The following is a 22,967-nucleotide window of genomic DNA, read 5'->3' as shown; positions in this document are numbered from 1 at the left end:
GCATTTTTCGGATAACTGAATGACGCCAGTGTTGAAATATATTGCTTCATGAATCGGTTCCTGCAAAATTTCTTGAAATTGTCAGGCATGTGTTTGTCGCACACCTCATTCCAACGAGTGCTCGGAAGCTAGCTACACAGGGAGCATATGTCATGGCACCAGCATGAGTGCAAGAAGCAAACCTGGTCCTAACGCCTCCTTTAAAAGAACACTAAAGGCAAATATTGAGCCGATGTTGATTGTTGCAATAGCAGTCCACAAAGCTCGTAGTAATATTTTTGTGCCAAGGAAGGGCCTATTTTGAAATAAAATTATGTTTTAGTGGTCCGCATTGAGTTAGCCGCTTCAAATTACCCGCCTCAACGGAACGTCTGCCGTCACTGTTGCCGTGCACAACATTGCCCGGCTTTACTGCCCGGTCGCCGACACTAGTAGCAGCGGGAACCACAGCAGTATAACAACGGCCATTGATCAATTTCCTGCCATTGGCTCCAAAATGGCAGACGTGTTTTGGTCCACATGAACATTGAACCACACGAAAATTAACCACTCGCGTTATACCCCATAGTAAAACCCGGCCATTCTTTTTATCATGAATCGAACAAAAATGAACAAGCAGCATTTTATTGCGTCTCTTGATGCACAGAAGGTTCTTTATTTAGAGCAGCTGGACCGATTGCTAGTGATTAATTGTAGGCGGTTCGTCTCGCGTCATAGAGATCATTTTGAGAATGCCCTATTGCAGCGCATGTATTCTTGTACATTTACCTCAATTTTTAGGCAAGTAGGACACGGCTGTTGATATTGTCGTTTTAGATGTCACATTTAGATGTCATTTATTGATTACACTGCAGTAATCCACAATTCGAATTTCTCAAGTAACATCCTTCAATAAAAAGCATGCACGAAGTGGTTGAAGTACTATCGTGTTCAACTCTCAAAGGCGAAGCTTAAGGGTCCCATCATTTTTTTTAACCTATTGATTATATACCCCTTTTTACTCTGTAATGGTTAATAATTGACTATTTCTCTTAAAAGTGCACATAAATGTTACTTTATTCACACGGCGAGTTGGTAACAGGGGATGCCACATTACTATTGGAGAAATCACGATGCTGCTTTTAATGCACACCAAATGGTTAAGGAAAAGCAGGCAATTCAATCTTAAGGTGCTGATTCATATCACACGAGGCATCACTCACCAAAACTGACTGCCCCAGCATTTGTATCTAGTGGAAATAGCAGATAACCCACATTTCAGAAATAAGGCAGCCAGATGAATGCAAATGTTTTGACGAGGTTTTGTTTCGTTTTTCAACTTTTATTCAATAGCTCCCGACCTTTGTTCTGCGTATTCACCATACGTGTTCCGGCACCAGCGATATTAGTAAGATTTCGTTGCATCATAAAAAAAGTCACAGCTTTGCCACATGGGCGAAGCAATGAATGCGATAGTAACAAATTAAAATGCCACACGAAGAATGGCAAGCAGATCAAAACGTGTGTCTCATTGCTCATGCACGAAACGTACTCATAGGTACAGATGAACGCGATTAACTGTCTCAGTTGTTACTTTGCAGTGTCTGAAAAGCGTGCCATTTTTGAAAACGGGGATTGTGCAGGAAATGCAGTGAACTTTGTGCACCCGGTAACTACAACAGAATCGTTCCGGTGAAAGCTCAAGGCATATGGTTGTACCCACCGCGAGGTAACCGTGTGCACGCCTGAGCGTCCACTGCACCTCTCCACGGGGCAAAGCACGTTTGGGAGGCAAGAGAGCACGAGCACGCCGCTGCGTCGTGATGATATGGTGCCGCGCGCTCATTGCGCCATCTTGCTGGTAATGCTGTAAACACCATAGTCCACCCGAGATGGGCATTCCCAGCGGTAAGTGGTACGTAGATATAAATAGCTTGCCCTTTCGATGTTGAAAGGAGGTGCTCCTTTGTGGCTCAGTGGCTAACGCCTCTCACTCGCAAGCAAGAGGCCAAACGTTCGATTCTCCTTGGCAGCCTTTTTTTTGGATTTTTTCTTTCTTGCATTTTCACATATATAGATACATATACGGTGAATGACGCCGAAGCCAGCGGCAAAATCTAGCCGAGTGTCCATATAATTGCTACGGACACTCTCAGCGGTGGTTGTGGCAATTTGTCCTCACGAGTTCACTAAAAAGGCATGAACTGTTTTTCCCAAACGATATCAGTCCCATACGTCAATACGAGACTTCCAATGCTTCACAAGCACCCGTGCACATATATTGAAATTGATTTGGCTTTAAATAACCAAAGTTGTACTTTCATTTTTATTAGTAACTCATGCATGTTTGACATTCATTTACACCCAAAAGACAAAAGACTACAACAGGAGATCTCTTGTGAGTGGCAGGTCCCTGATACATGGCTTTGCTCAACTGCAGAACTTTTCTGCTAGAGTAGGTTGAGCAATGCTTTGGTCACCAAGTAGGAAAGAAATTGGCATAGTAACAGATCACTTTTCAGTAATACATCAATTACTTCTGTGATGCAGTAAATGGCAACAGGAATACATTTTTTACAGTAGTAGTCATGACTTGTTACTATATTCTTATGCAACATAGGTACTAGTGCGTGAATATCTTAGATTAATGAACTTATTTTCTATGGGCATTGTGCCACTTGTGCACAGACCTCAATGGTCGATTACAACCCATACCTCTGACACAATTCTGAGCCCACGAGAGCTATAGCAACAGTAAAGCCACACTATAGTCAATTGTCGTGTTTGGTCACAAGAGCAGTTGCTCCCTGGTGTGTTTTATTCACTTGTGGTGTGGCGGCGCTATAAACAAGAGTACACTGAGGGGCAATGATGAAGGTCATTCAGACAAATCCGAAGTTTTTGGTGCGAATGGCCATCTGGATCTTGGCTCGTAGCACAGCCTTGGATGAGTACAGCGGTAGGTAGAGTCTGGAAATGCAAGTGTTTGCCGTTGGCAAGTGGTGGTCGTCGGGAGGTCGAATGGTGATGCTTGGCATGGGCTGAAAGCCTTCTTCACTGGCTGGCAGTGCAGGGCTGCCCGTCCAGAAGTATACCTGAGGAACAGAACAAGGTTGCATCACACGTGTCCACCCAAAACAAGTTATCTACCCATGGAAATCACCTAAATGAAGATGGCACAGTACAGTGAGCGCTAGGTGAAAGCCCTGGTGATGCCACAATAAATGTTATTTGACCACAGGTGCAAGCAGTAATTTTATTTTACTGCCTTGGTCTTCCTATATAGAAATAAAATTGCAAATAAAAATTTCACAGTGAAATGTGCTTATAACGAGTTGCTCGGAAAATTCGAAACACTTCGTTACAAGTGCCACTTTGTTGTAAAGGCTGCACACCAAAGCACTCACATTCAGGGGCTTAGCTAGCAATTTTATAAGGGGCAGGGGTTCAACTGGCCATCTGTCAACCGTCCGATAGGTGCTAAAAACTATGTACTATCAGCGTCAAATGAAACCCGAACAGCAGCAAACCTTTGCGATGGTATAGTGCGCGCCGTCCAGTTATCACCATTGGCAGGTGTGCGCATCCCGTTCTGCAGCTCTGCGCATACATGCGTGCCTGTCCATGACAATAAGTGGACGGCACGCATATATGAGTGCCGTCCGCTTATGAATAATTTGAAGCGGTGGCACCAGACGAATTTAATTTGAAAACTTTTGGAGCCATGAGCTATTTCTCGATCCTGATTTCGCTGCAAATCTGCAAAAACGATGGCCCTTAAAGGCCACAAGGCAATGCAATGTAGCGATACTAAGTGGCAGCTGGAACATCTCAGCCTCCATCTTCCAGTGCAAACAAACAAAAAAAACTGTCTCGTGGTCAAGTAAAATGTGCGCCTGCAGAAAACAAGACATGCTTCACTGCAGCACAGCAGTGACATGCGGGCAGCATTTGCATGTTTCTTACAATGTCAGCACATCATGATTTACCTATACTTTCTGGGAGTACAATGAAATTAATAAAGGACAGTCTGGCGGAATTCACGATGTATGCGAACGTTCGATTGCCGGTTGCTCAATCAATTTGTGCACTTGCACTGCTGGCAGAGTTTTTGCCTGCAACGCCTACTTTGAAAATTCTGTTTGGAAGCTTCATTGAGCATGTTTTCCAGCAAGAACAGATAGCAAACACTCCGTCACACTGGCCATTAATAAATTCTTTATTTTACCAGAAAGAATGGCCCAATGGTCTCATGTTGACGTGATGATGCAGCGTGGAGCAGGCGACATGCTCTGTCCGCGTGACACTACTGTGTTGCAGCAAAGATGTCTTGTAAAGAGGCATGCATTTCAGTTTATCACAACTGTATCCCCCCCCCACCTCTTAATTTTTTTCGGTGGTGGCAGTGAGGCCCGCTGTTTCCTTGTACTTGCAGAAAAATTGAAATCAGGTATTGCTAGAAAACATGACCCCTAGAGCCGCAAACTAGCCGGTATAAAGAACGACTAGCCCTGATTACTTTGAATAATTCCATGTTCCTTGCATCCCACTAATTTTAAGTTCGGAGATTTCTCATGGCCCCAAAAACTTTGAATGAAAGAGGTATTACTGTATGTGTGTGTGCATCTATACACATGCAAAATTGAAATTTTTCTAAAAGTTCGAGACTCTCCTGACTACGCCAATGTTTAAAATGAGACCAGGACTAAGGATATGGGTACAGTCGAACTCAGCTACAACGAACGCCGCTTCAACGAAACATTCACGATTCCCCGTCAGCAGTCCATAGAAGTCAACGAATAAATATGGTTGCCACAACGAACACTTTTTCTTCGATTGTTCTGCATCAACAAAATTTTACGATGCAATCCCAAACTCAGATACTTATTGCTATGCAGTAAAGCCAATCTTTAGCATTTCGATGCATTTTCAGAGCCTGAATATGCGGCGAGCTAAACATGGGTTGGCACCACCAGAAACCGCCGCTGTTCAGCCAGCACGGGCGCCGCCATTGCTCAATAGTGATGGCAATGGAGGCTGCTCTGCTTTTGTTTTGCCACTGGCTTGCTTTTGAGACGCAGACGATCCGGAGCTGAAGCTCAGTCGCTCAGTTCATGCTTTTCTCGCAGCTGCTGTGTGCAACCGTGGCACGATGCCTTTTCCGATTCCAATGCTTATCATTATGTTTGTGCTTGGCCAGGGTGATAACTAATCAGAGCTGCTGTTTGTTTGCATTATCAACAAAATTAGCTAGCCGTGAGTGATGGATGATAAGAATGGCATAGAATAATGCAAAAGTCGCCGCTCCATGATACCCTGCCTCCATCTCGGCGCTGTCGGATACTTTTGATGGTGGACAGCTGCTGGTGGTAACGTGTTAATGCAACCGTTTGGTTCGTACACGAAAGTGGTTTTAGGCATTGTTTCGGCGTACTTTTCACCATGGCCTCGCTATGCATGGGTGAGAATCACTTCGCAACGCTGCTTGGAAAGAATAGGAAGCAGTGGACATTTTTTGATTTTTTAGAATAAACGTTCCTTTGTTTTGCTAGCTCAGATTAGCGATATTTTTTTCTATTTCATTACAATGAAATTTTCACTTCAAGGAAATTTTTTTCGCGCCCTGTCAGTTTCGTTGCAGCAGGGTTCGACTGTACTTCTATAGAGGCATTGTTATACTGAGGTTTAGTGTATACACTGCATGTTAAGAACATGAAATTATTTTTTACAATTTCACTATGTGCTGATACTGATAGTTTTACTACTATCTAGGTTGAACTGCATTGCAGCAGCGTCCTTTGTTACAGCACCCGTAATACCCCCTTTGCTTTTGCGCAGGCAAAAAAAATAATTCATGAGAAGATAAAGAAATACAAACCAGGTCTTGCTTCTCCTGGTTTGGCATTTTCTCCATCATAGACCAGAACCAGCGCTTGAACCTAAAAATTTTGTCACTGCTCTCCTCTGCAAAAAGAGAGTACATGACAAGTTATTGCAGAGAACTACCATGTCCATGCAGAGTATGATATTGAGACACTAAATTGGAACACCAACCCAGTTTGTTTAGAGAGAAAAGTTATTATTCGCCAGCTATTCTTAATTTCACGGTTATATATATATATATATATATATATATATATATATATATATGCCGGTGTGCATATGTCGGAAAACAGAAACAAAATAACCATCTTATGGTTATTTGTTTCTGAACAAACAAAATCAGCTTCTCCACAATGAAAGGTGTCACGTGATGAAGCATATTCAAATTCAAAAAGGGCCGCCGTCAGGGACGTAGTGTGCCTCAAAAGACATTTTCTCTTATTTTACTTTTTTCTCTCTAGTGAATGGGTTTCACATACCGACAAAAATAATTTTGCAGTCCACCCCCCTTTTTAAAACCACTGCTCTGAAAGTGCAAATTACCTAAGCATTACAAGCTAAAACTATAAGCATAACTTCAGGACAACTGTAGATATTTTTCATGAATGTGGTGACCTATTTTGAGCTCACCATAGTAATTTGATGGCTCTTTAAAACATGCAATAATTTTAGGCCAATAAAATATTTGGCAAGACATTACAAAGGACCTACCGTATTTACTCGAAAATAGGTCGGGCACAAATATACCGTAATTACTCGAATCTAACGCGCACCTTTTTTACGGTTAAGCGAGTTCATAAATCGCATGCGCGTTAGAATCGAGTATGAAAAAAAAAAAAAATGAATACGGTCATTCTATTGCCATCGGCATTTTCAAAATGACCGCCCCCAACGTGCATCGGCATGGCGCGTCGGCCATTTCTGCTTATGTGTTTCCCATGTGCAGCACTTCGTACGTGTGCTGAGGAGTTCGTCATCTTGTAGTGCATTAGCATTGACGGCATGGAAGGGCCGATTCCAGAAACTCGACGAGTGCACCACGATGCCGCTTTTAAAAGAAAAGTCATCGCGTGTGCCAAAACGGACGGAAATCGGGCCTCATCGCGATCATTCGAAGTTCCCGAAATGTGCGTGCGGGACTGGCGGAAATAAAAGCAGAAGATTGTCGACAGCAAAGATAAAGGCTTCAGTGGACCACAGCAGGATCGGTTTCCGCAAATTGAAGAGCTACTTGGCGAGTATGTGATTGAGCAATGAGCGGCACAGCGGCCTGTGACGACAGAACTGCTCCATGTGCAGGCTATGCAGTTAGACTCAGAAAAAGAGCTAATGCGGAGCCAGTGTAAAGCGAGCAGGTGCTGGATAACTAACTTTATGAAGAGAAAAGGCTTTTCCCTCCGAAGGCTAACGGGCATATGCGAAAAGTTTCCAGAGGAGTACGATGAAAAGCTTCACAGTTTTCAGAGGTACGTCCTAAACTTGCGGCACAACAACGGCTACCTACTTGGGCAAATCGGGAATGCCCATCTGACGCCTCTTTACTTCGACATGCCTGGCACCACAACCGTCGAAAAGGGGGCGAAGCAAGTTCGCGTGCTGACATCGGCCGACGGTAACACTACAGTGATGGCAATGCTCTGTTACACGTCAGATGGGCACAAGCTTCCCCCATACATCATATTCAAATAGAAGACGCTCCCGAAAGGAGTTGTTTTTTTGAGCGGTGTGATCGTGCGGGCCAGCGAGAAAAATGGGTGCGCATTGCAATTGATGTCTTACTTTTTTTTTTTTTTCGTCGTGGAAATCGGATGCGCGTTACAACCGAGGGCGCGGTAGAATGGAGTAAATACCGTATTTACTCGCATAATCCTCGCACTTTTTTTTGCCGGAAAACCGATGAAAAGTTGGAGGGTGCGATAATTACTCGAGGAAAAAAGAAATCGTATTTTTGTAGGGCGATATGGGGAGTGCGGGAATTGTGCGTGTGCGAGAAATACGCGAGTAAATACGGTACGGTAGGTCACCCCTACTAATTGTGTTCTACGAGAAAAATATATTTGAATATAGGTCGGCCTATGTTTTTATTGTTTAAATTTAGAAAAAAAAACTGAAATGTAGCACACCTTTATTTAGATAACTTAGCGCCCCAGTTGCTACAGGGACCGTCATCTTGTCAGATGTGCAAAATTTTGTTATCAGATTCTTCACAAGCATCCGCGGCTTCCCAAAGACATCCTCGCTGCCGATTGCTGAGCCGCAAAAAGCACAACGTCGGCCATTGTATCCTACTGCTTTCGTCAACCCCTAATCAACTTGTCTTTTACATAGAACTCGCGCTGCGCGGCACAATCGCTTGAGTCCTCGGCAAAAAGTATCACTTGAAACTTGAAGTCACCTGTGCAGCGCTGCCAACCTGACATTGTCGCAACCGCGCACAAGCAAATGGTGGTGGTAGTTAGAAGAAGGCACCTAATCTCTGCAGCTCGGTAGGAAGCCCAATGCAGCGCCTAAAGCAAATGCAAACCATCATCCTGTCACGTGGTACAACAAACAAAGTACGAGGCGGAAAGGCCCCATGCCAGTGCCAGTGCGACTACGCGCTGGAAGGCAGTACCGGAAGCACGGCTAGAGGGCTGGGGACTTCACGGCCTATACATAGAGAATTCGTGATTTACATTGCAAACATGGTGAAGCGGCTGTATTTCACGGGGGCTTTGAAAAAGCAGTATGTGGCTATTGCATCAATTAATGTTCGTCTCAATTATTTGGGCAGTCTGAATAAAGGGGGGGGGGGGGGGGGGGTGCATATTAAAAGTAAGTTCGTTATTTCCAAAAAAGTCTCTAAAGAGGTATATTCCTATCACTACATCTAGTGCAAAGCTATTCTTCATTTACATCATCATGACCAATATTTTGTTATATCCGGGTTCATTATATGAAGGTTTGAGTGTAGTACACAGTCAAAACCTGATGCAGCAGGTTGGTGTAGAAATTGTAGTTGCAGTAACAGCCCGGGTTTCCTTTTTCGGCACTTCCCGATTTACTGAAGGTCTAGTGGCAGAAGTGGCATCTTTACTACTGTAGAAGGGTGATTTGCCAATATCAGACTGAAATCCTCTCTACTACTTACCACCACCAGCAGGGCACTCCGTGTTAATGTTATCACTGCCATTACCAAAACTGTCACCAACTGTATAGCAGTCGTTATGCACTTACTGCTCTCATCATTGAATGATGTGTAACTGATGAGTGCCTGTACATTGACTTCCCCAACACCGTTGAGTAGCAGTCTGAAGTCTTCCGCCGTGAGGCCTTCCAAAGTATTGTTAGGGAGCACATCATACACTCCCATGCGAATGGCCTGAAACAGAACAACAACGAAACTGTCACAACAAAAACACCAGTCTGCGTAAATGTAGTGAAGCAAATGGCTACCAAAAAATGATGTATCGTGGCCTTTCTGAAGGTCGGCTCTTCTGCGTTTTTCACTGCCCTACAAGCAGTAAGTATGTCTCCATTTTTTTATTAGGCGGGGCCCTGGTGACGGTAACATTGAGACAGCGTCATTTTCGAACACACCTACCTGTGGTTACATCTTGCACCAAGATTTAGGCAACTGCAATGGGTTTCTCTCTTTTTTGCTCTCAGATAAAAGCATGAGAATTAACTGTTCTTTCAAAGAAAGTCCACTAACAACTTTGATTCCATGAATAAGGAAAAAAAAAGGCATACAAATATGCTTTATCCTTACCCCGAGGGCCCTTTCCTGTGACTTTATCATTCTGTACTCGGCATAGCGTCGAACGTAGAGGTAGACATTGTTGGCGGTCACTTCCTGCTCCCTGCCTCCTGGGATTAGCTCCACAGTGCCCCCACCCTGTACCACAGGGTAGCACCAGCGAAGTCACTACCAATATGCACAATGCCCATACACCAAAATATTATCCACTAATGCTGCATCCATAACGCTAATGTCGCTTCTCATACAGTAGACTCTCGGTGAACGGAGCCTGAAGGGACCAGAAAAATATGTTCCATTCAAGGGGGGACAAGGCAATGAAAATGATCTTTGTTACTTATGAACCTAAAGGGATGAATTTCGGCATGCAGATGTCATTCGTTGTGCTGATATCATAAATGAAATCAGTTTTGAGCAATCTAACATAACTCTTGAGTTACAACACTTGAAAGACTATCATTGTCATCCCAAAATTAACTAATTAGACACACATTCTTCAAAAATTTTGAATAAGAATATTCACAAGGGTCCATTTTGTGCCGTAATGCTATTGGCAAGCACACAAAAATTTTTTTGATGTCCTGGACATATTGTCTTACCAACAACTTTTACAAAAAGCCAATTACAAAAGTCTGTATGATGTGCACGCAAATATGGACAGCTTTATGGCACTCACCAATGTCTCACGATCTAAGTGCAGAAAACGGAATGGCTATAGCTTAATTTGTCATGATATGGCATTGAGATGACTGACAGCAACTACTCAAAAAAAATTAAAGCTGAGAAAATGGAGCTCAAAAAAATTCGAGCTCGAAGCTGATAAAATTTATCTCTGAAGGAAGCTGGCTTTATTTTTCATTATAAAAATGCATCTTTGTGGTAAACCAGTAAAATGTTTGTTTCTCAACTTCTACTACTTATTTTAGTCTAAAATCCCACTATGATGTAAAACATGGTCTCAGGATTACAGAAAAAAAGTTCATTGAAAAACTGAACATTTTGACTAAATTTACAATTCCTATTGCCACGTCCCCCCTTAACAGGAGTTCCGTTTACCCAGAGATGCACATGGGTGAAGAATGCAAGCCCAAACCAAACATAGCAGAGGTAATTGTTCCGCAGTACTGTTTAACAGGTTTTCGTTTACTGAAAGCCTACGGTATCAACTTGCATTAGCTTGCTTCCTTTTGCCAATCTTTTCCATTTTTCACCAAACTGCAGTAAGTAAACCTTAGCAAGTTCACTTTTCACATGTTTGAAGTGATAAGTCACCACATGAACCATTTGCTTGTGGTGAGCACCACAAACATTTTTTAGCATAAATCCTGCACCCACTATCACCTATTTCAAAAACTGATCCAACCAACGCTCAATAACAATAGCAGTTTTTATCACAAACACTCATCTCAACATCACTTCAGATAAGCCAAGGTCAAGTGATTAAAACTCTGTGGGCATCTATCTCTAAGGACACCTCACGCACCTCTTCAGAACAGAGGTCGATGCAGAAGGTCAGGTCGAGGGCAGAAAACACAGTGCTAGAGTCTCTCGATTCTGCCTCCAACACCAGCTGGCGTAGCGACTCATACAGCAGTGGATCGAAAAATGCCAGGTCGTGCCAGCCAATGCGCTTGTTCAGAATGTATTTGATGACGTGCCGGTTGAATGAGATGGGGCACAGTTCATTTTGTAGCAGGCACAGCCCAACAATCCTGCATCACACAGTTTGGATACAGGTTATTTTGTAGAAGACACTAAGCACAATTTGCACATGCAGTCGACGTCCGAGTTTTCGGACGCTTGAAATTCTGGACATGCCAGATTTTCCAGACTCATCTGTGGCACTGACGAGCTCCCTAAAAGACAATGTATTAAAAAGTAAAAATTTCAGACAATTATAGCTTTTCCCATCAGATTTTTCAGACTTTTTACCGCTAACCACTATCGGCGGCGCCATTTTTGCTGCTTTTGTACCCTCAAAACAACATGGCCATCGCACCCTTGAAACCACAAGTACCGCAATCTGGCACACGCCAATTCGTTGCCAGCCGTAGCTTAGTCTGTGGCCACAGCTGCATGGTGCTCCGACAGTGCGAAAAGCTACACTGTTGACCTAAAGTCTGCCGTCGACATGCTTGCAGACTTGTGGCAACGGTTCAGCGTGGAAAAAGCATGGCTTTAACGTCTATTTGTGCTCAGATTCATCTCACAGGGTTGTTATACATTGATTTGTGTCAAAAATAATGACGCGAGAAGCTTGAAACTTCTCAGATAAGTGCAAAAATAGTTGCAGATTCCGAAAATGTCAACTTCAATTGATTGATATGTGGGGTTTAACATCCCAAAACCACTATATGATTATGAGAGACGCCGTAGTGGAGGGCTCCGGAAATTTAGACCACCTGGGGTTCTTTAACGTGCACCCAAAAATGTCAACTTCAAAAAGCTGTTAATTTTTTTTTTGCGATTTTCGGCCTTTTAAGACCCGTGTCCCCCTTAAAGGGCCACTCACCAGGTTTGACAATTTTAAGAGATTAATACAACTTTAGATAAATAATGATACGCAATAAGAGAATGTGAGCATCTTTTTTCCATTTTTCTCCCATGAACTGCAACGAGATGCGGGGCTAATGTGTCGGCGTTTCGGATGCGTTCGTGTCCCCGCGGTCAGCGCATCGAGCAGGCGACCGCCATGGAACGCTCCTACGCGTTCGCGCACTCATTGTGCTCATCTATTCTACCGGATCTGAGCCAGAGTTTCCAAACCATCCCGCAGAAACAGGCAGAAGACCACAAAATAACGCTGGTCAACAAGGCAACGTCGCTCGCGTGCTTGGGGGTTGGACTTGTTTGCGCACGCCATGTGCACGTGACCTCATGGTCAGATGCCTGTGAGGGTGAAGAAGAAATTTGGCTTGCGAAGGCTACGCGAAGGAGCGGCAAGGGTTTCGAGCTCGCCTCCTCTCATCCTCATCTCGCACCGCTTCAAAAAACCTGTGATGAACCGATTCAAAAAACTTTTGTGGCATAATGTTCCTCATCGGACACCCAACAACTTCCACTGTCTAACTAAAATTTAGTATGGGACCTGGTGAGTGGCCCTTTCAAATATTTTTTATGGGTATACGTTACACGCAAAGCTCAAATCACAGCCTTGAGATTTGAAGGCACTTTTGCTGCATTGTCACTCATTTGAAGGCACTTTTGCTGCATTGTCAATCAATGACAATAATGGCAGGATAATGAGGACTGTGGCTAGCGAGTTGTTCGACCTGTTGCTTAGCAGGGAAAGAAACCACCACCGCAAGAGCAGGTGACAATCAGTTCAAATTATCCATGACGGATCTGATTAGCATGCAAAATATTATCTTCAATAGCTAAAGTTGTATGGAGCTTTTACTAGAACAGCCGTTTGGACTAGTTGGTATTTGTTCTTATTACTGTGAAAAACGGGCCGCACTTCGTCCCCATTTGCTAGTGCCCCCATTTTTATTCGTAGCAAGATGGCCTACCCCCCCCCCCCCCCCCCTAACCACCTACGCTCGCTTCCCCCCTCCCCCATCTTATTTGTGCGGCAGAGGTTGATGAGCGCGTTGCGACATCGCAGCTGATAAGCACACAGCGAGCGAAGGTCACCAAACTACCAGCGCCATCCGACTTCAATCGCTTCCTGCGAATCCCCCCCCCTTCTTTTCTAGCCTACTTTGTTTTGTTTTGTTTTTTTCACTCTAACTCTCCCTTCATTCCTCGTTACTCTGTGAGTGCACACTACTGAGCATCCCTGGAGATTACAAGCAGATACCACTGTTGCAGTTGAATGACTCCGAGAAAAGATAGTCACAAAGCGTTTTTATGCGTGGGTGAGGGTGGCCGGGGGGGGGGGGGGGGGGGGTAGGGACAGCTTGCAGAAGATAGCGCCATCAACCACAGAAGATGAGCAAAGTGCATCAGAGAAGCTGTTTCCAAACAGTCTATGCGTATGTAAATTGCGAAAGGCTAAGAGACTTAACTTTTTTTTTGCATTACTGCATTTTTTTTCTTCTTCCGAAAAATTTTTTATAAAACTTACCCCACATAATAAGCACCCCCCCCCCCCAACTTTGCTCAGATTTTTCGAGAAAAAAGTGCGTTCATTACGCGAGTAAATACGACACAGTGAAATCTCGGTAGAACAAACCCCCTTAACGAACTTTCCAGATTAACGAACTTTTGAAAAATCCCCCGCCGACTGCTTATAGTTTCAATGTAAAATTATTTCACTACTAAGTACTTCAGAATAACGAGCGTTAATTGAGTTCCGGGTTATATCAACGTTTTAGTACTGCGAAATCATGTTCTGAAATCCATCGCAACAACCGGAGCGGTACTCAAGCAGACAACAAAAGGAACGGATGCCTTGCTTCTCGAAAAACGCGCGACGATGGGGAGGAAAAAAAAAAACAAAAGGGCGACTTTCTTTTCTTTCTTGTTGTTAAAGCGCGGACACTACAGGTTTACAAGCGCAGAGGCGAGGGCAATACGGCAGGGCAAGGTCAGCGAGGCCGAATGGGAGTTGCGGAGCAGGAAGCATGGGCACGGAAAACCTGCGACAGCGAGGGAGAATTACAAAATGACAGCCGTGACGCTTCGGGTTTTTCCGTCTTTGTCACTTCTATACATGTGCTCTAGGAGGCCTTGTTTGTGTTTGTCAGTCGTGCTCGTCTTTTTTGGGTGATTACTTATTGGGTCCGCAATGCAAGTCAGCGTTCGCGCTGCGGTGCTACTACAAATGAGATCATCTCTGCTTGCGACAAAGAAGCGAAATCAGTTTTCGCTAAGCGAGAAAACGGATATTCTTCGGCAACTGGAAGGCAAAAAGCAGGCCATTGTGACCAAAGAATCGAAATGGGCCACAAGAATGTGGATGAGCTGGAGGCCTCCGCGCTTCAAAGTTTGTGCAGAATGTGTAAAAAAAAAAAACAGCTTCTTTAGAGTAAACGTTCATTTTTTGGTGTTCACTTGTACATTTTTTCCTCATGAAAAATGAGTTCAAGAACCCACCGTTGTAAAGGTAAGTCATTTTGGTCAGTGGAAAATAAACATTTCTGGTTAATTTTTTGGCTTTCACTATATTAACCTTTCAAAATAATGAACAAATTGACACTGCCCCCTGAAGTTTGTTATACCGAGATTTCACGGTAGTTTGATTTTGAGACAATTTTGAATGAATAGGTAAAAATGAAGCATTCATTGTGGTGAAATCGCTTAGTTAGACATGTTTCGAATGACTCCTTTACACGCGCTGCAGAAAACAACTAGACAAGGCTAAAACAGAGCACACATAAGTATAAGGCGACGAGCACATTAGCAATGGGCAATGCAGAGAAGATGCAGTGACTTACCTGCCAACGTTCCGGAATGCGTTAAGTCTGTCTGGTGTGCACTTTCCCTGGCGTGGAGCGTAGAAGCCCCTTTTGCCCGGCTGGTACACGAGGGGGCTGCAATCCTCGCCATCGTCCTCTTCCTCCTCCGCGTCACTCCGTCGTGTTGTTGTGCTTCGCCGGCCTCGCTCTCCAAGGTTGAACACGTCCAAATCCAGGAGAGTCTCCGCCTCTCTGCAATCATGCCAAGGGGAGTTTAGAAAAAAACTATAGTCGATTACAACCAAGAAGATATGTATGCTTCGCCACTGCTATTGTGGTGCGCCTGCCCTTAGCCTGTTAAGGACAGTCATACTTGCTTGTTACCGATCGAACTGTAAGTACTTTTTGTCGGATAATCTAAATACTACGCATAGTACGAGTTCGTCGACTTGTTACTACCTAAAACTATGGATGTGCCAATATACAAAATTTTAAATATTTTTCTAACAGTGTTTTCTATTCGATTCAATTTGCACCAGAATTTTACTATTCATACTATTGAAACTTCTCAAGGACAAATACAGTCAATGTCCGATTGACAATGGACCTTTAAAATTTCACACCCCTGCATTGCGGCATAGCTGCCTTTCAGGCTACGCTACGATTGCAGAGTTATTACTCAAAGAAAGCCCAAACTCCAACATAGAAATACAGTAAAACCCTGTTAATTCGGACTTCACGGGATTGGAGAGAATGTCCGAATTAACTGAGAGTACGAATTATCGCGAGTACAAACAAAACACTTGGAAAATGTCTCCTACACTGTCAGACTTTTCTTTCGTAAAAAAGAGACTGTGGTTGCTCTCGCTTCCACTTGAACGGGCTGTTAGCAGCTGCCGGAGCGCGCAGGCCACGCGTCGCAGTGTTCTCTTTCATAAAGATTGACACTGTTCATGGTAATCGCGAACTTCTCCGCTTGTGCGCAGATAAAGGGGCCGCTCAAGGGCAAACGTGCATCGCGCGAAACGGCAATCCAGCGCGACAGCGCTTCTTCTAGCTTGGGATGCGCTGCCGTTCGAAGCCTCTCCCTTTGGTCGCCAAACATGTCCTTGCCATACACTTGCATAATCTGTTCTTCGTTCTTCACGTAAGTGCTCAGCGTGCTTTTCTTCACATTGAACATTTATATCACTTCTTTTCGAGATGCTCCCGCTTCCAACGCCTAGAATATTTTCACCTTCGCAGCCAAATCCTTTGCTTCGTACTTCGCCCTCTTTGCTGCGGGAGTTGGGGCGGTTGGGGCCGCAGGAGACGGAAAAGAAGCCCTCCCGGGGTCGCTCGCGTGGTGGTCACACATTCGTGCGGGGTAATAAAAACAAAATAAAAACTGGTGAACTTTCCGAAAAGCAGCAAACAGTAAGAATGAAGATGGCACTGATCCTGTACAAATAAATATTATGAAGCACACTACAGGTGAGCAATCCAACTCAACCATCACGCAAACGTGTTCGACGCACAAGAAAAAAGGATAGGCAAATCCGTAGGAAGCCGTTGCTGATGTCAGTAGCGATGCACTGCCTTCCATTTTGGTTGTTTAAACCACCATGTGGTTTCTTTTTTTTTTGGAGGGGGGGGGGTGCCTTCGAGAAGTACTACCCATGGATGAAGTTTTGAATCTCGGAGGCCGCAACCCGATCCCAAAGTTGTTTAGGTGTGCCATCGATTTGGCTGGCAGAATCCGCTGCTGCTTCCCCGCCGTGACTCGACCGCCGTCGGGCATTCGAATTACCTGAAGTGCGACTGAATTTGTTCAAATTAATGAGTTTTCAGTCATAGAACAATGTACATTTTGGACGGGACTAGACGTTGTGGCCGAATTAACTGAAATTCTGAATTAATGGGGGTCGAATCAACAAGATTTTACTTTAGTACACTCAAACCTCATTATGACAAAGTTGCATCTGACAAGAAAATTTATATCTAAAAATTCCTTATAAAAATTATTCCTAACACTGTTCTCAATTTCATCATTATCATGAGCCTCACTACGTCCACTGCAGGACAAAGGCCTCTCCCATGTTCTGCCAGTTGACCCGGTCCTGTGCTTGCTGCTACCAATTTATACCCGTAAACTTCTTAATCTCATCTGCCCACCTAACCTTCTGTCTCCCCCTAACCCACTTGCCTTCTCTGGGAATCCAGTTAGTTACCCTTAATGACCAGCGGTTATCGTACCTATGTGCGACATGCCCGGCCCACGTCCATTTCCTCTTCTTGATTTCAACTATCATATTCTTAACCCCCGTTTGTTCCCTAATCCACTCTGCTCTCTTCTTGTTTCTTAAGGTTACACCTACCATTTGCTGAACCCTCCTTGTAAGTCTCCAGGTTTCTGCTCCGTAGCTAAGTACTGGCAAGATACAGCTGTTATATACCTTCCTCTTGAGGGATAGTGGCAATCTACCTGTAATAATTTGAGAGTGCTTGCCAAATGTGCTCCACCCCATTCTTACTCTTCTAGTTACTTCAATCTCATGGTATGGCTCCGCGGTAATTACCTGTTCTAAGTAAGTTCTCAATTTCATTTCATTATAACCAATATTTTATTATATCCATGTTAGTTATATTGAGGTTCGAGTGCAGCAGATGTGGCAGATGTAGGGGCTAAATTAGGGAGGTTTTAGACCTGAAATATAGGCAACACAATAATTTGGCTGCACCAAATCAGGTACATTAATAAACTTTGGCCTCTGCATTGCCGCTGGCCTCTACCATTCCTGGTAAGACCAGGAATGGTAAGGCCAGCGCTTCATCAACCTAGCCAAAAGAGGGATAGGTTAATAAAAAAGAAATAAATAAAAAGGACGCTATTTTCTGCCTCTCGTAGCAAGCACACAGCTTGACGCCTTCAGAGATGCAGAGGGGAAGTAACGAAGACAGGAAGGAGAGAAGAGAGAAAGTAAGAAAAAGTGAGAGACATGGTAACTGACAGTCTTGTCAGCAGCATGAAGCGAAAGCATTTGTCTGCAAGGCGGCAAGGTCCACAGAAGCGCACTAGCCCAAACACGCTTTTGTGTTGCTATCTCATAAGAATATGCTCAAGAATACTCTGACTTTTTCCTATGCAATTTCACTTTGAAGTTTTAGAGGGATACAATCGAACCCCGCTACAACGAAACTGACGGGGTGCGGAAAAAATTTCGTTGAAGTGAAAATTTTGTTGTAGTGAAATCGCAGAAAATATATCCGAGCGGAGCGAGCAAAACAAAGGAACGTTTATTGTCAAAATTCAAAAAATGTTCGCTGCTTCCTATTCTTTCCCAGGAGTGTCACGACGTGATTCGCACCCATGCATAGCGAGGCCATGGTGAAAAGCACCTTGAAACAACACCTAAAACCACTTTTGTGAACGAACCAAACAGTTGCATTAACCAATTAACACCACCAGCTGTCCGCCATTAAAACTGTCCGACAACGCCAAGATGGAGGCAGGGTATCGTGGAGCGGCGACTTTTGCATTATTCTATGTCACTCTTATCATCTATCACTTGCGGCTAGCTGCAAGTGATAGATGATAATTTGTTGATAATTTTGATGATAATTTTGTTGATAATGCAGACAAGCAGCCGCTCTGATTAGTCACCACACTGGCCAGGCGTGAACGTAATGATAAGCATTGGAAAAGGCACCGTGCCGCGGTTGCACCAAGTAGCTGCGAGAAGGAAACGATGAACTGAGCGACTGAGCTTCAGCTTCGGATCGTCTGCGGCTCAAAAGCAAGCCAGTGGCAAAACAAAAGCAGTGCAGTCTCATTGCCATCCTTATTGAGCAATGGTGGCACCCATGCTTGCTGAACAGTGGTGGTATAGCGGCAGTTTCTGGTGATGCCAATGCGTGTTTTAGACTTTGTTGACGCATTTTCAGGCTCTGAAAATGCATCGAAATGTTAAATATTGGGTTTACTGCATAGCAATAAGTATCTGAGGCTGGAATTGCATAGCAAAATTTCATTGAAGCGGGACAATTGAAAAAAAAAAAGTGTTTGTTGAGGCAACAATATTTAGGCATTGACTCCATGGACTGCTGACGGAGAATCCTGAATTTTTCGTTGTAGCGGAGTTCGACTATAATGCGGACGAACAGCCGCTCTGCTTAGTTACCACACTGGCCAAGCGCGAACATAATGATAAGCATCGGAATTGGAAAAAGCACCATTCCACAGTTGCACCCAGCAGCTGCGTGAGCTTCAGCTTCGGATTGTCTGCGGCTCAAAAACAAGCCAATGACAAAAGCAGGGCCAATCCAGTGGGAGGGCAGTCTCATTGCCATCGCTCTTAGTATCTCATGGAGTCAATGTGCATACACTTACAATTTGTGCAAACGAATGCTGCTTTGAAATCAGATCTAACATAGAAGTGAGTGGGATTGGAAAAATAAAGACAGAATAAGCACACAGGTGAAGCAGCAATGTATTCACTACTATTACTATTGCTACTACTACTATCACTAAAATAAAATCCACACACATCGAACCCAGATTTATTAAATCATTGGATACATTCAAGATCCCCTTGAATGTATCCCCCTCATATTCGATATACAGTGGACCAACCCATCGAACCCAGATTTATTAAATCATTGCCCCGCCGCGGTTGTCTAGTGGCTAAGGTACTCGGCTGCTGACCCGCAGGTCGCGGGTTCGAATCCCGGCTGCGGCGGCTGCATTTCCGATGGAGGCGGGAATGTTGTAGCCCCGTGTGCTCAGATTTGGGTGCACGTTAAAGAACCCCAGGTGGTCGAAATTTCCGGAGCCCTCCACTACGGCGTCTCTCATAATCATATAGTGGTTTTGGGACGTTAAACTCCACATATCAATCAATTATTAAATCATTGTGAATGCTAAGCAGTTACAAGATCCCCTTGAATGTATCCCCCTCATATTCGATATACAGTGGAACAACCTTTTTAAAAGAGACACTGACATAATATACAAATGGGTAAGAGAGACACTAGTGTGCCCACATAGAAAAATACATATGTAGTACAGTCGCCGCCACAGCCGGGATCCGAGCCCACGACCTGTGGGTCAGCAGCCGAGTACCTTAGCCACTAGACCACCGTGGCAGGGAAAAGAGGAGAGCAGACTTGCAAGAGAAGGGCAAAGAGTTGCGATAAAGAGAGGGGAGGATGCAGCGGGAGGGCGGCCTTGAAAACCAAAACACACGGGAAGGAGGCAGGTTGGTTAGCTTGCTTGAAAGGTCCACGAAACTTGCACGTAGAAAAACTTGTAAAGAGTGCATGGCCGCCTGAATCGGTGCGCGCGGCGGTGTTCGAAGAATCGCCAACCATGGTCAAAAAATCGCTTTGTTGCGCCGGCAGGTTTGCATAGCCTCACGAACTTGGATATTTCGCCATTCTTCCGCGCAAATTAACAGCTGTTTTAGCGCTTCCGCACGTACATGGGAGGCATGCTGAGCCGAGTACGAAGTGAGCGAGAACAAGCCCTACACACGAAACTAATCACAAATTATCAGAGCCGGTGGGGTAGCGTACGCGTGTGCACTAGACGCAGACTATCGGATACAGTCGGTGGCCGACGGATGTTGGCAAATGGTCTGGTCACTCCAGGCCAGCGACGCCAACAACAGTACCAGCGATCAAAAACAGGGTTGATGGCCAACCGGTCTTCGAAAGGTCGGTGGCAGTGTGAAAACACGGGCCTCGTCTGGCGATGCAGGGCGCTCAGAGTAGCGGGGGGACAAAGGACGAAGGGGTGCATAACAAAAAGCGGTCGGGGAGAGAGGCAACTACGGGGGCGGGGAGGCAGGGTCAGCGTTTAACAATAAGAATGTATGGGCACCTCGCCGATGCCTGATCGGTGGTCGAAATCGGTTTCGCGGCAAGTCGGCAGACCGCTGACTCCATTCGCTGTAACTGATCAGCGGCGCTCGGAGACGTTCGTTGTAAGTGCGATTTTGTGCCATTGAACCAATGTATATTTTCACGGTCACGCGGATGTTGTTAGTTTTAAACGAAAGTTCGTTTTAAGTGGGGCCGTTATATGTAGGCTCGACTGTACCTTGCGTATAAGAGACTCCTCACATAAAAAATGAGAATCGCTGCTCGGTGAATATTTCTTACAAAGGGGTTCAATTGTATTTAAGCACAGCCGTACATGACCAGATCCACGGCAATATTACTTACCGTCCATGTGACACAATTATCTCCAGAGCCTCATCAACTTTTTCGCGAAGGGCGTCCTCCGAGGCCAAGAGGAGGAGCAGCTGGGCAGCGGACTGTTCAAGAAGCATGCCCGTGATCTTGCTGGCTAAGGACTGATTCGAGGAAAATGTCAGTGTCAACTGCCCTTCCTACATGCAGATCGCGCACACGTAAAAGAAACAGAAGAGACAACTGTCAGTTCTCACACCGAAGAGGCACTTTCAAAAAAATTCACACACGGTGAAACATCTTTAGAAGAATGCCGAAACCAAGGCATTGTGCAAAACCTACCCCTAATGTAAAACCTGGCCAAAGGTAAAAATGCCTAGACCTTCAATGCTTCAACATACTGCCATGTAACGTCGGTGCCATATCAGAGCATGGACAGCCCCTAGGAAAGCCACCTCTGCAAGCATGCCAATGACTTAGGCTCTAATGAACTGCTGATTACAGCCTCCCTGAGAGAAAGAAAGTGCTACATGCCATGTACTGCCAATCGAGGTGAACAATAAATGCCAACACACTAACTGAAGTAGAGAAGTGACACATGCAACCATCGCTCTTCCTTGAATTCGGAAGCAGACAGAGTAGAGATAGGCATTCAGAGAGGGAGTGTTACACTATCTGTGCAAGCAATGACACATGCTTTTCAAGCAGTATGGAGAAAAAAGGTTTTGAGTACGTTGACGCTTGTGTGAGACGCAAGAATTGAATAGTGTGGATTGTGACTCTAAACTCAAAAGGAGTTCACGAATGCTCTCACACGCGCCAAGGTCTTACAAAACCTAGTTAGCATAATGTAGCGAGTGATCAAATGAAAACAAGCATTTAATTTTCAGGACACTAAAGTCAATGTTTAGAATTTCATTAATGATTGGGAACAACTTAACTTTACAATCATAGGAGCATTACTAGTAGAGTACCAATTTTTCCTTTCGCGTCCATGTAGTTGAAAGCTACAATAATTTACGTGTTACAGGAGAGTGCTTGTTCCATTCAGATCATGCTTTCATTACAGAACATTTCCAGACTCACGGGACGCAAGGCATGGACGCGGGGATATAGCCTCTGGCCTAGCTGCTGCCGATGAGGGCTCAGGTGGTCGTTTGAAGCCTGCCCGCTGCCACCCGCCTCACCGGGCATCACAAATGGTGGTGCGTCATAGCGCAGGCCTCCACCAGACTTGGTTGCTTGGCCACCCGCGCTTCCACTGCGCCGTTCCTTGTCCCTCTCACGCGATCGAAGTCGCTGGATTATGTCTGAGGGGAAAAAATGAAACATTGACAGGGTCATATAATGACAGACTGCCTGGAAAAGGAACATGAGTGGGCAAAGGCTGAAGTGTGCACTGGGATGAGAAAGAGACAGAGAAAAAGATGTGAAAAAAAGCATTTATATTTTTAGAAGCTTTTAAACCTCAGCTCACAGGTCAACAAAGCAAAGGGCTTTCAGAATTCTTGAAAGCCAACAGTTAAGTCTGATGATCAGCAGCTTATGCTACAAATATGAATCAGTGGAAACAATTTGAAATGGAAGCAAATTTAATATACAGTCGCCGACCGATTTTTCGGACTCCGAAAATTCGGACTTGTTGAATATTTCGGACTTCAAAAATGCACCGTCAGGGTTCCCATAGGGCTTATGCATTTTTTTAACAGATTTTTTGGACGAATTCGCCCCCTAACGTTGGATTTTTCGGACTAAATCGTTTATTTTGAGTCGCGCCACGAACCTGTATGAACGCCGCCATGTTGAATTTTCTGCCGGCTTGACTAAGCTTACTGGCTTTATTTTAAAATAGC

At 44.5% G+C, this 22,967-nt stretch overlaps 1 protein-coding gene across 7 annotated transcripts in view; it reads right to left on the bottom strand.

Annotated features, from left to right (window-relative positions):
- Positions 1-2,754: 2,754 nt before the first annotated feature.
- hyd (E3 ubiquitin-protein ligase hyd) overlaps positions 2,755-22,967 on the bottom strand; it is a 132,950-nt gene continuing 112,737 nt past the window's right edge. For all 7 annotated transcript variants that reach the window (XM_075895681.1, XM_075895677.1, XM_075895678.1 and 4 more), the window contains exons 39-46: positions 22,201-22,424; positions 21,148-21,278; positions 14,983-15,195; positions 11,085-11,313; positions 9,614-9,739; positions 9,079-9,223; positions 5,858-5,943; positions 2,755-3,074 (exon numbers count right to left, since the gene is read on the bottom strand). In XM_075895681.1, coding sequence (XP_075751796.1) covers positions 2,862-3,074; positions 5,858-5,943; positions 9,079-9,223; positions 9,614-9,739; positions 11,085-11,313; positions 14,983-15,195; positions 21,148-21,278; positions 22,201-22,424 — 1,367 coding nt within the window. In that variant the 3' untranslated portion in view covers positions 2,755-2,861. The remainder of the gene's footprint in view (positions 3,075-5,857; positions 5,944-9,078; positions 9,224-9,613; positions 9,740-11,084; positions 11,314-14,982; positions 15,196-21,147; positions 21,279-22,200; positions 22,425-22,967) is intronic.

This window comes from Rhipicephalus microplus, chromosome 5 (genome assembly GCF_043290135.1).
Source record: "Rhipicephalus microplus isolate Deutch F79 chromosome 5, USDA_Rmic, whole genome shotgun sequence".
Lineage (NCBI taxonomy): Eukaryota > Metazoa > Arthropoda > Arachnida > Ixodida > Ixodidae > Rhipicephalus > Rhipicephalus microplus.
This window is presented reverse-complemented; position numbering and strand designations above follow the sequence as displayed.